This window comes from Vidua chalybeata, chromosome 9 (assembly GCF_026979565.1).
Source record: "Vidua chalybeata isolate OUT-0048 chromosome 9, bVidCha1 merged haplotype, whole genome shotgun sequence".
Lineage (NCBI taxonomy): Eukaryota > Metazoa > Chordata > Aves > Passeriformes > Viduidae > Vidua > Vidua chalybeata.
In genome coordinates this window covers 21,556,155-21,572,968 of record NC_071538.1, presented here as the reverse complement: position 1 = coordinate 21,572,968, position 16,814 = coordinate 21,556,155, and the positions used below count along the sequence as shown (strand labels likewise).

General features: G+C 36.6%; 1 protein-coding gene across 3 annotated transcripts in view; it reads right to left on the bottom strand.

The window, feature by feature from the left end:
- The window catches only part of FNBP1L (formin binding protein 1 like), a 57,645-nt gene that overhangs the window by 23,317 nt on the left and 17,514 nt on the right, over window positions 1–16,814 (bottom strand). For all 3 annotated transcript variants that reach the window (XM_053950640.1, XM_053950638.1, XM_053950639.1), the window contains exon 2: window positions 4,968–5,083. In XM_053950640.1, the coding sequence (XP_053806615.1) occupies window positions 4,968–5,083 (116 nt within the window). The remainder of the gene's footprint in view (window positions 1–4,967; window positions 5,084–16,814) is intronic.

The following is a 16,814-nucleotide window of genomic DNA, read 5'->3' as shown; positions in this document are numbered from 1 at the left end:
TTATTTCTAGAAAGACAAAAATATTATATAATCCCTTCTCCTAATAACTGCCAGTTTCATTAGTCAATCCCATCTACCTTTGGATCAAAGGAACACACAGGTTTGAGACACTGTGATCAGGATTTAACAGCACAAGGTACAGTAATCAATGGCAATAAATACGATATGACAAGCAAATGCAGATTTTAAAGGTCAAAGAAAAAGACAGTGTTCATGTGAACAATTATGCATAGACAGCCTTTCCAATAAGTGAATACCAACACCTAATCAAAACACAGATATTAAATCTGAATCACTGAAAAAGCACAGGTTGACAAGCAGCCAGTATGAGCATGGATTTGAAGAGTGAAGCATTCTTTCAAAGAGGAGCCAGATGACACTTCTAAGGGGGCATAACATCCTCTGACATTTCAGTCTAAATCCATGCCTAATTCTCAGAATTCAGATATGGATCTGGACTAGTTTAGAAGAAAATTGTACAAGTAATTGCTGATCATCAGAACAGGAACAAATCTGTAAGAAACAAACCTATAAGATGAATGCCTTTCCTTCCTACAAAAAGTGCAGCTGATGACACTTTAATCATCTTTGGTAGTAAAGTTTTGATGGCCTCTATCACACTCTGTCCTACAGCCAGCCATTTGGTAGCAGATTTTATACAGGAATAATCACATCTGATTGTGCTGCTCCTGTAATTTTATTAATCTCACTTCTTGGTAAAAATTGGTTTCAGGTCAACACCAGTGAGACAGGAACCTGATTTTTAAGAGAAGTACCACCTCAGTCACCTAGGCAGAAGTTTCAAAAAGCACTTCAGTTGATAAAACTGAACAGTTATCAACTCAAAACTAAGTATTCTTCAGTCAATTAATGCAGCACATAAAGAACAGAAGCAGCAGCATCAACACAGTACAATTTCTATTAAGGCATCAGCTCAAGCACTGTGGTATCTGCTTATCCTAAATCACTACAGCCTCTATATCATATTACAAATGAGCCTGGTCACAAACTTTATTTGCTTTCATAAGTAGCTAAAATTGCAGTAATTACTTAAAAGCATTTCCTATTTATATGTAAAGTAACGGTTTCAATACAATTCTGATGTCTTCAGTGACTGCACATCAGTTTTATGGACTGGGTGAAAACAATAACAATTAACTGTGTTTAGTAACAACTCATCAGAAAGACTGGAGCAATTAATCGTTAAAAAGTATAATCTGGACTTTGAGTTCACAAAGCTGAATATCCTTGGAACCATTAAGAAATCACATGTTTAAGTTTATGGCAAGAGGACTATAAAAAAAAAAACTGCCACAACCATATTTGGATAGTAATGAGCAGTGTAAAATCTCAGCTCCAATCAAATGAAGAGAGTTTTGAGAAATGATCACACATGATGATAATCTGTGTACCCAGCTTCACATTTGAGCTTACACCCATTTTCAAAATGTTTCCAAGATTATGCATATAAAAATGTGGAAACTGTCTCAGTTTCATTAGACATATGCATATATTCATACTGCATTTATAAAAATATCACTTAAACACAACAGTATGCAGAAGGAACATAAAAATAGATTTGATCAGAGTAACTAGATGTCTCCAGAGATCACAATGAATAATTTTAATGGGCAACAAACAGCTCAGAAACAATCACAGCTATTTGCTTTAAACCAACAACAGAGAAGCTGACCATATTCAGAAATTTTATTCCACAGCAGTTCCACCTCCAGGTACAGGTATAACTTGTATTACTGCCTAACATCACAGAAAGTGGAACTCCTCTGTCTGCTCGAGTGCCATAATGCTTTAGACAGGATGAAAAGGGAGTGAACCTCCAGAATTATTTTGTGTGTAATGATGTGGAACAAAACAGACCTTCACATTGTCCCTTTTAAGAAACAATGCTGGTCAAAACCAGCATCTGAGAATTCAATTTAAATATTCAGTCTAGAGCCCAGTAGTTTGGCACATACTAGATCTCATTTTTTCCAATTACAAAATAAAAACAAATTAAACAGTCATATCATTAAAATGGAATGTATTAATGTACCTTGCAATATCTTTGTCCTGAATCACATCCCCATAACTCAGTAACAGCCTCTAAAAACCTTTGCAAACCTTGTGGTAACACAATACATTAGCTGAGACCTACACCACACAAAACTTTAGATTTTCCATTAAGTTACCTCAAACAAAATCAAATTACACTTCCTTTTTTGTTTCAGAACACATTATGTTGCAGACAAAGATAAGACAAGCTGTCTCGGGTGTTTTTTTCCTCCACAGACAATTGAGGATTCCCCAATTTTTCTTGTAATTTTTTCAGTATCAAAGAAGAATAGCAAAGAATTACTTGTAACCTAAATCCAGCATTTGGAAAAGTTATCACTTCTGGAATTACTTGGCAACCATGAGATGCAATACCTGCATACAGTAAGAATATATGAGGAGCTCAAACAGGCCCTCATATGCTGTACATGCATCACTTGCCCTCTCCTAGAAGGGCTGGAAGGGCTGTTGCACCTGGGAAAGGCTCATCACTAAGTTGTGACAGTATAAAGAAAAATAAAGGTTTCAAAATGCAAGGGTATACATAAAGTGAATGTGAATTTCTGCCAGGAGACTGACTCTAATAAGTGAAAACTTACGAAAAGTTCACTCAAGTTTTCATCCTTGGGTTTAAGTCTATGAGAATAAGATCCATCAATGATCTCAACAGGATGTTCATGGTCCACACTGAAACCAAGACAGTAAAAAAATACCACCATACATCACTAGCTCTATCTCCTGACTAAACTTGGCTTTCCTTGGTCTTCCATCCAAGTACTAAGAGAGCCACAGAACTACCAAGAGGTGACCACTTGCTGTACTGTTTATACTCTACTAACCAAGATTATTAATCTCAGTTATAAAGTTCACTATGAAAAGACTCTCAAACACTCTTTTTCAGACAGTTTTCCATTACAAAAGGAAGAAACAGTGATATACAAGAAATTTCCATTAGGGATATTAATATCTATCTCACAGGCCATATGCTGCCAATATTAGAATTCACCAGAACCACAGTCCATCCCACATCATCTTCTCTCTCAGAACTTCCCAGGAGCAAGATGCAGGCTGGCTAACTCTCCTGAAGGTGTAAATTTTGCTTGATCTCAATCCCCCCTGGGCCTCATAACTATGTTACATAATTTTAAAAAGTGAGTGTCCTCATGAGCAATGATGGCTGAAATCAAGTTGTTATCATGAGACAGATCACTACTAAAGAGTCAAGTCTCCTCCAAAGAATATATATGCAAGAATATCAAAGAGTAACTCATGAACTGGTCTACTGGCAGAAAATCAGTCACCCTCTGATGTGTGTGCTGTCCAGACCCTCGTGGGAAGCAGGCAGGAAGTGCATGCATGCACTGTATAACGTGTGTGCAGCAAGACCTGTGCTTCCCAGAACTGTCATACTTACTGCACAGGGACAGTCACTCCAGCCATCTGACAGAAGGGGTACTTGACAAAACGCTTTCATTTTTGAAAGACACTTTGAGAAAAATCAATAGTTTTACCCAGAGTAAAATGCTGAACAGAGAAAATTTACTATTTTTAGTCAAATCCTGAAGTAATAATGTGGAGTCTCATCTTGCTAGCTGTGGAATGAACCTTTAAATACAATTAAGCAAAATGGCATTTGTTAATACTATTTAAGGAAAAGATCTTGATAGAGATCTGTGGAAATAAAACATATCTCTATTTTTTAACAGACAAACTGAAAACAAATTAAAACAGGGCTGCAAACTATGCTGTGCATGCTCTGAAGTTTTCTTTACCTCTTCAAGTTCTTCTATACCAGCTTTGGAAAAGTGGTATTTATTTTCTTCCTTCCAAGAAAAAAAATCCTTCATTTGTAAAACAATGGGTTATTATGTTAGGTGAATATATACAACTGAGTGAAAAGAAACTGATAAAGAAATCAAAAAGGAAATGAGCAGCCCAGATACAGAACATCCATATCCTCAGCTGGGAACCTCATTACTGTATTAACAAGGAAGGATTTCTCAGCTATCTAGTGACAATCTGGTTTGCAAATGATGAGATGATGGAAGAAACCACAGGAGAGATGGTGCTATCAGTTTCAGTCTGACAAGGGTAGGCAGCAGCTTCAGTTGAATCCCCAAAGGAATTCAGGACAGTAAAGTTGACGGTGAAGGCAAAGATGGCAGTGAAGGCCAAGTTCACGAGAGTGTCTGTCTTTAAATTTTATTCTTCAAGCTCTGAGTGCACTGCTAAAAATTAACCTACTTTATTCTGAAGAAATAACTTTATTCTGAAGCAGCCATTTCATGGCTGCTATTCTCCTTGTATGATACCTGAAGGGAAATTCCTATTGGAGCTAAAAGATGTTTCACTTGGCAGCTACAGAACAGAGCTAAGACAAAGGGTGGCTGGGTTACAGTCTCACCCAAAGGGACAAGACCTGCTATGGAAAGGGTGTGCTTTAAGGACAGGAAGGTCTTGTTGTTTTCTCAAGTTCAACTCAGTTATTTCAATCAGATTTCTTAAAACAATGTAGTGTAGCTCTTGCCAATTCAACATGAGAAATTAATTAGTAGCAGAGGCACACACATACACACTCAAGTGTAGATACGGATAATGCACTTTACAGCAAACATGCTGATAGTCAGTGCAGAAAATCACTATGGTTTTCCTTGTTTTGAATCTTTAATTTTAAGCCTTAAACCTTTTTAGTTCAAAGATCTGAAGGGTGGGTGGGAGAGAAGGCAAAAACAAGCAAGTGCACACCCAAATAAAATTTTCAGTTTTGGACTGGTCTGTTGTGAAAAAGCTAGTGATCTAATTCACTCTGTAAATGATAAACAGTCATTAATCTAGACATTTCATACTTGCCCACCAAGTGATACAGTGATTTTAAATAACTTTTAAGATCCTCTTGCAAAGAAAAAAAACCTTACCTCAGTTGTTTTGCATAGTTTTGCTCAATCTCTATCCTTTCTTTTACAAATTTTGCGTATTTCTCCAAGAAGTCAATGCCCCACTGTGTATGCTTGTCCAAGTTATCAAACTGATCCTTTAAAAACAAAAGGAAACAAAATTACCCAGAATTAGTTAAGAATCACATCAGCACTAGATTTACACATCATTTATTTATAGGCTATGCTCTGAGGGAGTGCTTGCTATTGGGGTAGAAGTCATTCAAGCTATAAACCAGTCAAATGTGGATATATGTATCAGCCATATATCAGAACAGTAGGTTTCATGTGCAGGAACAGATCTACCTCTTTTTATAAAAACAGCTCTAAATACTTGCATGTTAAGCTGTAAGCAGCCTTTCATCACTTTCACAATGCAAATCTTTCTTTCTTTCTTCTCAAAACCCTTTATTTCAAAAGTGTACCTTTTCCACCAAGATAACAGACCCAACCAAAGATCACTATTAGATAAATAACAGACAGCTCACAGAAGAGGTGTCTGGCAGCTTTGAAATGCAGTAAGTTGTAATTTCACTGGATACAAAAAATTACTCTCACTCTTAGGATTACCCACTGAAAGAAAAATAACATAAATTTCAGCAGCATGAATAAATTTTGGTGTAGTCTGCATATCAAAAAAATTTATTAAATCAAAACTATATACACAGCTCATGATCGGCTCTAACAGGAGATTCCAAAGAAAGCAAACCTGTCCTTAGTAATTAAGAAAGTTATCTCAAACTAAAGGTACAAAACAAAAAGGAGAAACAGTCAAAAGCAAACTACATTTCCAAAAAAAAAGGCTGGAGAATTTTTAATACCTTAAACCACCTTCAAAACAAATCTTTCACTGCACTCTGTATTGATCAACAGGTGGAGGATACACTAACAAGTTGACAAGTCAGGACAAGTTGAAAGGTCAAAAAACAAGTGAAAATATGGGGGTTAAGAATTAGGCAGGAGAAAACAAAGGTACAAAATACCACCTAGCAAATAGTTTTAGTCTAACACATACTTGCATTTTATGCTACAATAATCCACCACAGTGACAAAATCAAGGATTTTCAGCTTACAATAGCATTTAAAATTAGCAGTTATTTAGTAATCCAAAAAGACAAGTAACTGAAACATCAGTTTGTGTCTAGTAGAGGCTGAACCCAAATACACTTCACAGTAAACTTAAAAAATAAAAAGCAAAAAAAGCTAAGGAAGCAATTAAGTTCAAAGTTTAATTAACTTGCACAAAAAAAGCTCTGAAGGCTGTTTATCAGAGGCTATCTCTTGCAGACTCAGTGGCTTGCCTGAACCTAATGAATGATGTAGACTTCTAGCACTACAACTCAAGTTCAATTTCAACGTGCAGCTGGATGATCTACAGCTAAATCAAAAAAATGCCACAAAATGCTGCAAAACTCAAGGAACACGTATTCTTTTAAAGAGATACCAGGTGAACACAGCTATATAACCAACGAAAATAAAAATAATGTAACCAGATTAAGGTTGCTCTCAGTGCTGCCTTGCAGGTCCCAGAATCCTACACCACAGACTAACAACCACAGCCATGAATGCTTCAGTCCAATGGCATGCAAGTACCACCACCAAAAGCATACCACCTGCCTCTGCACCACTCTCTCCACCAAAATCACAACCACTTTCCCTGATGTTTCACCACAGAACCACAGAAACAGCCAAGAGATGGGAGAGGGACTGAAGACAAGATTTCAATGTCTTTGGGAAACCATGGCCTGTATCTCGCATTATTCTAACATGCGCACTTTGCACCAACTGGACATTTCCACTCGAAATAGCTTATGTCAAATAAAGTGACGCTGCTGATTCTGCTTTTAGAGAAGCTGCACATGCATTGTTTGAGTGTGAGAATAGGCAGACAACGACCAGGCTGTGGCATCAAACCACATTTACAAATATGTGTAAAAATACGTCAAGCTCAGGAAGCCTTTCTTTTTTATACTTCACTCATTTGTGTAATTACTCTTACAAAATTAACCTAGCATCCAAAAGTAGTTTGTAAAAGATGCTTCTGGCATGAAGTCAATACACAATACCATTAAAAAGAACTGACTTCCTTCAGCTCACAGCGGAACAAAGCCTTTGCTGTCCTACTTAAGCTCACAAAGCTCTCATTTGCTGCTAAGGTTTCATTAGCATTAGGGAACACCACATTACTTATGTTTCCAAACATGCAACCAGAGACAGTGGCTTTCCAAATATTTTGTTGAAACAAAAAAGGACTCCACTGCTCAAACTTCCTTCAAGATCTGCTATTAATATGAAAATTACATATGATAAGCTATCATGCTTTACTACAAGCATTTCATCACTGATCATACAACAAAAACTCTTTTTTCCCCCTCAATTCCTCTTCTTCATGTGATTCTAGAAACAGTATGTTCTGTGCAAAAACAGCTTTGTTGGATTATCCCACAAGCTCCACAAGTTTTCAAATTCTCTATAAACAATAAACCAGTGAATTAAAGTCTGTGGTCATAAGAATCATACTGTTTTGTAAAGCCACTGGATAAATGAGCAAAAGATAAAGGCAACATCAACCAATAAGCAAAAAGGACTGGCCTTTTGAGAAAGGCTTCCAGGGGGGAGTCACAAATTTACTTATTTACTTTCAGTCTCTCTCCAGAAACTCACATCAGTGAGCTCTGGGCCTCGATGAAGCAAAAAAACTTCCCTTTTCAAGTGGAACACAAACAGCAAACCTTCCAGACTGCTACAAAGGAAATCAAACTAATGCACTGAGATACAAGTGATGTCTTCAATGGAAAAAAAAAAAAAATCAGGCAATGCTGTACAGACAAGAAAACAGACCAAATAGTTCCAATAAAATTTAGGTCTGTAATTTCAAAATAAATGTATCAGTGTAGTAATTTGGCTAGCTCCTTTATAAGAAATATGAAAACTGCATTAACTAGAGATCAGAAAAATGTTATTAAAAAAAATCATATCCTACAATATCTGGCTATCTACACCTTGATAATGAAGCATGTTCTCAACAATATTTCCAAGCAAATATATATTGTTGTTTTTCTAGTAACTGCCCACACCCCTTGCCAGCTGAGCAGAAAATTTTTGTAAAAAACTTTATTACAATTGCAGCTGACTATTATTAAAGTGATTAATGTCAGCTAATGGATGGTGGCCCTATGTAGAAACTGCCCACTCAAAAGAGGAATGCAGTCCAAAGCCTCTCCATTACAAACAAACAAATCTGACACTTGACAAGAAGTTTGTAGTAGGTCAAAACAGACTATTCCAAAACAAATGTCACCTACCTAAATTTTACTTCCAGATTATTTACTGGAACCACACATCAATGTTAAAAACACTCCAGGTTTGCAGCTCTAAACTTATCGTGTGTTTGCAGATACCAGGAAGCTTTACAAAAATAGTAGCTGAAGCATCAAAGCCAAGAGTGAACCTGACTCAAAGCTGCACGCAAGACAAAACAGACTCTCCCGGGTTAAACTCAAGATTCACTTTCCTCCTCTTACTGACACTTGTTTTTTCTCCAAACAAGCCTTAAGAACCAATAAAAAGAAAAACATGGGAGATCTCTTCAGAGGGATGAGCAGGCTACAGCATAAATACTGGACGTTTAGTCTTCCCAAAGCTACCAGTCCAGACACTGGACTAGTGTGGGAGTTTCAAAAAAAAAAGGCAACAAGATTGAGATTTTTACAGGTTTAATGTTCCCAGCTTTCATGACCTTCAGAAAGCAATTCTACTTGCATTTAAAGCTAGGATTGTGGTATTATTCTGTAAAAAAAATCCTGTTTCACTAATTTATTCCTTTACAGTATGTAAACTAGCTATCTGCATTAACATTGAATTGCTTTCAAATTAGTCTCCCATTTCACTGACCTCCAGACAATACAGCTGAAAGTTTTAAGAATCACATTAAACATTGAAGTACATTGACTTACAATTTCAGAAACCTATCTCAATTAATTACATCTGCAATATCTACTTAATAAAACATTTTATTTGAAATGAGGATGCTTTGCATTAATTATTCTGCCATCATTTTATTCTCTATTGACTCAACTGTTCATCACTACTTCCATACTTTTATCTGACCACAATTTTAGTCCACAGTTACCCAAGTGATCTTATTTGCACTTTTGAAAAAATGGCTCAAGATGAGGTTTTTTCCCAATTTTATTTCTCCAGGCTGCACAGCCAGTCTAAACTTCAAAGTCAGTGAGTGGGAGAATAAAAACTCAATTTTGCTGTCTTTTGCTCTCTAAATTCTTAACCCTTATGCAGGTTGGTATAAGGAAATATGTACTATGCCAGTGTTCAGAGCATGGAAAAGCAGCAACCAGGTCTTGGTTCAGGGGAAAAAAAAATCAAATCACTTGGCATCAAAAAAGCCCCAGTACATTTGTAGCTATCAATATTGTATTTTATTATCACCTTAAAAAAGCCATGACTTACTTAATCGCAAAACTGTAAGTCTACAGAAAGCCAAGTGAGAAAATGTGGGTGATAACTTAATACCAATCTTAGCAGTTCTTGTTTACTCAGTTTGTGAATTTGTGCCCATTACACCCAACTCTATTCAAGAAGTTAAATATTTTAAGTTACAAAACATTATTGACTATTTAACATATTGAGATTTTATAAAACGCTTATGAAATAGCTGAATTATGAAACATTATGCAGCTTGTTTTTTTTTTTTTTTTAGATACTGATCAAGGCCTTCAAATGATTCACTGTTTTACTTGGAGGTATCTCCAAGTAAATTATTTCAAAAAACGAAAGAAAAAACTAATATCTTGCAGTGTTTGTACAAAGAACTACCTGATGTGCTACATTAAAAGTTATGGGAACCATAATCATCCATGAGTATATTAATGAGAAGTTACCAGTATAATACACTATACTTTCCCTATTTGTCTTCAGGACAAGTTAATTAGAAAATTGTATTTTAATTAGAGCATGTCACACTAATCTACTTCTGACAATACATTTCAGTTTCTCTTTGTGGATACCTCTTCACTGTGTGTTTTGGGTTTCTACTTTTGTCTCTATCTTTATGCATTCCTGCTTCCTTTTCTATCTTAGGATAATAGCTCTTTTATTTTACTGTCTGAACTGATTATCATTCCTCTGTATTCCTGCCTGTTTGTTTTCATAATTATCAATTTGGTCTGGTCTGTCTTTCTTCCTTGCAACTGCAATGTGCTTCGTCTAACCAGGCAGACAAAAGCTGCTTCCAGCTAAACAGTACTTTATCTTTTCAAAACACCCTGTTAGCTTCACGTCTAAAAACTAACAAAGAGCTGCTTCTATATCAAGAACAAAAAAGAAAGTGTCTTGCTTTTCTGCCTTCTACGAGTTCTGGATTGTAGCTCCAGACTAATCTGCACATTGTACCACATTCCTCTCTGAAAACAATCTAGGTATTACAGTTGAGAGAGGAAAAAATGTGCTGTGAGCAAACTTAAAGGCTAAGTATTTTATAGACTAAAAGATTAATATCAATTAGAAGGTTCAGGGCAGCAACATCAAAAGCCACAGTGACACTGGAAATAAAGCAGAGGCACTCAGACCAAGATGAGAAAAAAAGTTACACGTTCATACGCATAACCAGTACTTCACATTTTAATTTCATATTAAAAGTTCACTATAGATTGTACAGCATATGCACAGAATACTATGAAGAAAATCTGCTAGTCTTTTTGAGTCATGAAAAGAGGAGTAATTTCTAAAAAGAATTTCTGAAAACAGCCTGTAGATTGACATTCGGGACATGGAGCTACTTTGCTTGCAAAAATTAAGACACTGGTATTAACAGTACACTATGTTGTAGCTTGAAAATATTTAAGAGAAGCTCTGCTAGAAATGCACACGTTTTCCTAATATGCAAAAGGAAAACAACAGGAATTTAAAAATCACTTTTAGCTGGACAAAAGGCTAATTTGCTCTGATGAATAAAGAATTAATAAATTCATAGTATAAACACAGTATGAAAAATCTATTTGCCTGTTAAGCTTTAGCATATATTTTTTAAAAGCAGTATCACTGTCAATTTTAATTTTAAAAAGTCAGTTTCTTTTATTAGAGAAACATTTGCATGATAAAGTGAGCAAAAAGCTCAAAAAAGTACTGAACCACTGGAGATCTGGCCATGCTGTAAGATAATGCATACAGCAAATCAGCATTCTAAAGCAGTGCTAAAAATGGAGAGCTGCAATTGAGGAAGAGAAAGACAAAGACTGTTCTTCTCCATAAAGATGTCCTCAGACCAGCAGCAAAGGAACTACTTTGGAAACTCTAAATCAAAGTCAGGTCTGGCAGGAGGGGATGTCTTGTTTGACACCTAACAACTTCACAGGTGTGACACATTTAGTTTCCAGGAAAGAGCAGGAATCTGCCACAGACAGAACATGTGTGGAAACATTTTAGACTGCTTTTGAAATGAGCAGCCATAATTACCAAAGAATCAAGTTCTGCTTCTAGAGATTAACAGATCAGCTGAAAAACATTAGAGATTACAGCTGTGCACCCTAGTTCACCCATGGCACTGAATGGATCAGAGTTGGACTAATCATTAGACTTTACCAGCAATAGTTTCCTACCAGCAGAGCAAAGTGATTGAAAAAGTTCACAACTGGGACAAGGAACACCAAGGTTAAGGCAAGAGAGGAAAGGAACACGCTGCCACAGAGATCTCAACAACCACTCCTATTTGCCCTGTTAATGAATAATCCCCAGAATTCTTCGGATTCTTAACAGATGGTCACACTCATAAGAACTAGAACAGTATATCTGCCTCACTGCACCATGATGCAAAATGAAATAAGGAAAATATCTCTTCTGTGCAGTACCTACAGGTGTGCTCTCTTCTTCACTCAGATGACCCCGCTCTGTAGTCCCACAGCCTGCCACACTCTGCAGGGAGAGCTATTCCCTAAACACACCACATCCTCCTCCCCAGGAAGTTCTACCAACACAGTGTGTAGTAGCCAGAACACATTTCCAGGCCTCCTTCCTCTCTGCTACCCATCATAGCCTCTTCACATTGCACTTGTCAATGAACAGACTCTCCACTGTGCGTGTGTATCTGCTATAACATCTTTACCTACAAGCCAGGAATGAGGTAAGTACTGTGTCCCAAGCAGTCAGAAGGGATTCCCTTACCACCAACCACTTGAGAAAAATACAAACACACACACTCAAATGAAGTAAGTATCACTAGAATACAAGCATACATAAAATATAGGTCAGGAAATCCTACTTTGTAAACTCGATCAGAACACACTCACTTAGCTTTCAATCATCCCCTTAATTTCATTCAACTTTTAATTGGGAAGACTTTTTCTAAAAGAAACTTAGCCAGATTTTTTTCACATATGTTCTTAATAGAGATTGTTAGAATACTTGAGTTTTATCTGCAGTTGAACCAAAGCTTAATTCTGAAACTCGTTCTATTTTAAGCTTAATTCCCACACTAACTTAAAACAGACCATTTTCAAACATCTCTATCCAAGACAATAGCAGATCACAAACTATATTTTCGAACATTATTGAATTAAAATAGTTGCCATCTTAACACAGGGGCAGTATTACACTTGCCCTGTATATACAAAGGATATAATTATGTCCATTCCCCTAAATACCAAGAAATCTTATTTTCAACATAGCCAAGCCAGAAAACAGGCACTTCCTGAGTCTTCTGGGAATGGCTGAAGGTTGTTAATAAACAGACTGAGGCATAAGTACATTTTAGTCCTAGTTATGTCACTTGAAATAGGAGACAGGAAGACTATGTTTAACCCTAAATGAAGTAAGTGCGATATCATGCATCACAGTAAAAAAATGCTACTACTGTTTGTACAATGCTTAGAGATGCTGTTGCTCATTATAAGAAATATCTGGAGAAAATCCCATCTTTCCAGTAACACTAGAAGAGCAGATTATAAAGCAGTGAGGCTATAAATCATCGAAGCAGCAAAATACTGAATTTGCTGTATGACCAACAGCCATGTGAGGCCTCATGTGAAGCAGAAGTTCTGTGCAAAACCAGCACATTTAAAGTGCTAAACTGCATGATTTAAACATTTAAACATTTAAACTGCATGATTAATAGTAGCCTACAGAAAATCTGCAAGAACAAATTATTTGCTTTGGAAAACACTGATGCAAGACTTTTATTTTTGAAAAATTGTGTAAACAATAATTTAGTTCTTCAGTTACAAAATATTATTACATGGCTTGACACTCTACGTACAAGGTGAATGTTTTAGTGTATGGCTAAAGAACCCTTGATGAAACTACTGAAACCCTTCAAAACTTTTAAATACCTCTCCACCAACTACAGATACTTCCACAATATTACTAAAAATGCATCCACGGGAGACTGACTGAGCAAGCAGCTCTGACACTCCCCAGTTCTTGCACATGTGACTTAATCTGTTTTTGCATTCTGCAGGATCTGTTTTTTCAAAACTTGTACAAACAAGAAAGGGATCTCACCTACTGACAACTTCTTCAGTGAAGGGTTAAATTCCTGCTCTGGCCAGTCTGGCATAGCATCTAACAAGCACAGTCTGCACTGGATTTTTCCTCTCCATACATTAAGGGAGTGAACAGTGCACTCAAGACAAGAAGGGAGTAGTCTCGATGTTACAAAGCGAGGCAATAGGGGAAAGACGGAAGGCTTGCACGCGGAATATTACAGAACACCAAGATGCCCTACATCACAAATTTAGAAAACAAGATCCACCAGCTCTGCATGTGCACACACAACTCTGTACAAGTTGTATTACAACATGTCCAGCTGCAAAACCATGAGACCCAGCTTACACTGCACTATTTAGTAAGTTTTACTGAACTGAAATGTGACATTCAAAATAACTTAGTTTGCATATTACTTGGAGGCTATTCTATAGACTTTGCTACAGTTTAAAACTATAACAGGGTCACAGCTCTGAACTCATCAAAAAGCCAAGATGCCTGATACGAATTTAAAACAAGGAACTACTTTCTGCCAGATGGGGGAAATGAAAAAGAAGGGAGAATGGCAACTTCCCTCTCGTCCAAATATAACTTCCCTGTATTTATCTGCTCAGCTATTAAGTAGACTGTAGGCTACCATTTTCAACTGACTTAAAAGTTACAAACTGTTTAACAAATTTGATGGAGAAATCCCAGGCAGATAAGTCAATTTAGTGTGTTTCACACTTAAAAGATGCATTTTTAGGCTTTGTCTCAATAGAATAGTCAGAAAGAACAGAACCTATCTGGTATGGGTTGAATCATATTGTTTATGATTCTGACAGTTAGGGCAAATATAGTGTAAAAACATCTATACAGAATCCAGGCACTGAGTATCACCAATAGAACTTCATTTTAACACAGATAGCAAGGTATATTCCTTATAACTTTCCTCATATATATTTAATTAAGGTGCACATAGAATCTTAAACTCTTGTCAACAGTTCCCAAAAAAACACATTTCATGGCACTATTTCTACACAGCAACTCATAAAATAAAACTTACAGTACAAGACTATAACAAACATATCCTGCTCTTAACTTTAAGTTAATTTCTCACAATAGTTGTAATTACAATACCTAGTAAACCTACAAAAACTTGGTACAGGAATAATATATAGTGGTTCTTGTAACATGAATCTTTTAGCTCCAAGCACAGAGACCCAGACAAAACCTCCTCATTCAGCATAGCTCTGATAAACTGTCTCAACTACTCTCTCCTCCTACATGCAGAAGCTATAGTGAATGCAGCTGGAATATGAGAAGGTATTTCCTAGTGTTACTATCAGCTCCCATCAGACAGACTTTAGACAAAGGCATAAAACTTACATTTGTTGCTATTGGTATTCAAAAGATACAATTATAACTTCATAGCTCACAAACAAATATTTGCTCTTCTAAACCACTCAGTAAGATACCTATACACAGGTATTTTGATCAGCCCTTCAATTTTATTGAATTAAACCATTAGCCTTTTATGGTGTAGAACAGGCTGCAAATACTAACCGAGTTAATCACCATGGACTGTTCCGAGCACACTCCCCACTAAAAGGGAGCAGATACTGTTCAGTACTTCAGAAAACCAGAGATCACGGGACAAGTTATGTAAATAGTTACAGGACTGGAAGGCTGGTAACTGATTTGCCATATGCTGTTTGTTTTGTCAACCCAATGAGCAAGAGGATTTTTCTCTAACAAGTCCTACCAAAAAGTGAACCTCCCTTTCCAGTGTCACCTGTGAATACACTTCAGTGTTCAAGAGAAGGACTATAGTAGCCACATCTTTTTCCCTTCACAGATATCTTGCTAACAACAGTAAATACTTTTCAAGCTTGATTATAAAACCAGATCCATACACTTAAGAAGAAATTAACATGGTAGTAAATTAGAGCCTTCCTCTATTCTTTGGAACATTATTTCAGACACAGATAAATATCCTGACAAAACAAACCAAACACATACACACACACAAACCCCAGAAACAATAAAACAACACCCAAATCCAGAAACCCAAAACAAAATGAAAACCACCACCACCCCCCATGTCCTTTATTTGCAATGGAATCTACTGTACTCATTGTTTTTGAAGCAAAATTCGTAGTAATATTAACATAACTGAATAAAGAATTTAAACCAAAACCAGATGTTATTACTGGCACCTTCAAAACAGTGGAATTTTTCAAGATTTTGCGATTCAGATAACATTAAAATGTAAGGCAATTGTGCTGTGTATCAGTTTCTCTCAGAGTTTTTAAGATATGAGCCCAGAAATACACAGTAAAGTCCTATATTTCACCACAGACTTCAAAATCATAACCTGTATTGTAAGAATAACATTATTCATAAAACCTTTATTTCTAGTAGAAATGTACTTCCTCTGATAAATCAAATAGTACAAAAACACATACTTTTTCCCGTGGTTAACAAGGTATTTTTCCTTAAATTACAAAGAAAACAAGAGTGATGTAATTGAACCATAAGCATATGCACTTCCATTAAAAAAGTTACAATTTCAAAAAGGTAGAACAACCCTATTACAGCATATTTGAACACTGAAGTTGCATATACAAAAGCTGAATACAAGCTTCAGTGTTCTGAAAAGAAAACCCACACTTTTGAACCGTCATAGCTAGGTTCCTCATTCTTTCCAAAACGTCTACCAAGTCCAAACTCTTAACAGTTCATTTTTCATACTGTTTCTGTAACCCAGCATATTAAAAAGACAGTGGAGTCCATAAATACATTCTGCACCACTTCAGGAGCTCCATACTGAAAGCAAGTAAATTTATAGCATACTCAGTGTCCATACTTCTGAAGCAATTCAGTACTCACATTCAGGACAGAAATAAACATGAACGACAGGGTCACACTGGCAATAGCGACACCAGACCACATCAATTTCGTGTTTGAGAGCCAATTTCTTTTTGAGAGTCAAATGAATAGTTAACATAGAAATTAAAAGGTACTTCAGCAGAAGCAGTTATTTCCTTCCTGACCAAACTGATAAAAACATAAGCGTACTCACACTAAAATCCAGTGGAGATCTGAACTGTATAGATGAACAAGCACCAAATCTCAGCACTTTATCTGTGACTAGACCTCGAGGTTCAAAACTGGGCCCGGGATGTTCAGCTTATTTATAAATGAGCTGCAAGAAGGGGCCGATGCCTCCTCAGCACATTCGCTGACCACACGAAGCTGGGAGCAGGGGCCAACACCCAGGGGCTGTGCAGCCCTTCAGAAGGGCCTCCACAGGCTGGAAGGGGCAGAGAAGAACCACCTGAACTTTACCAA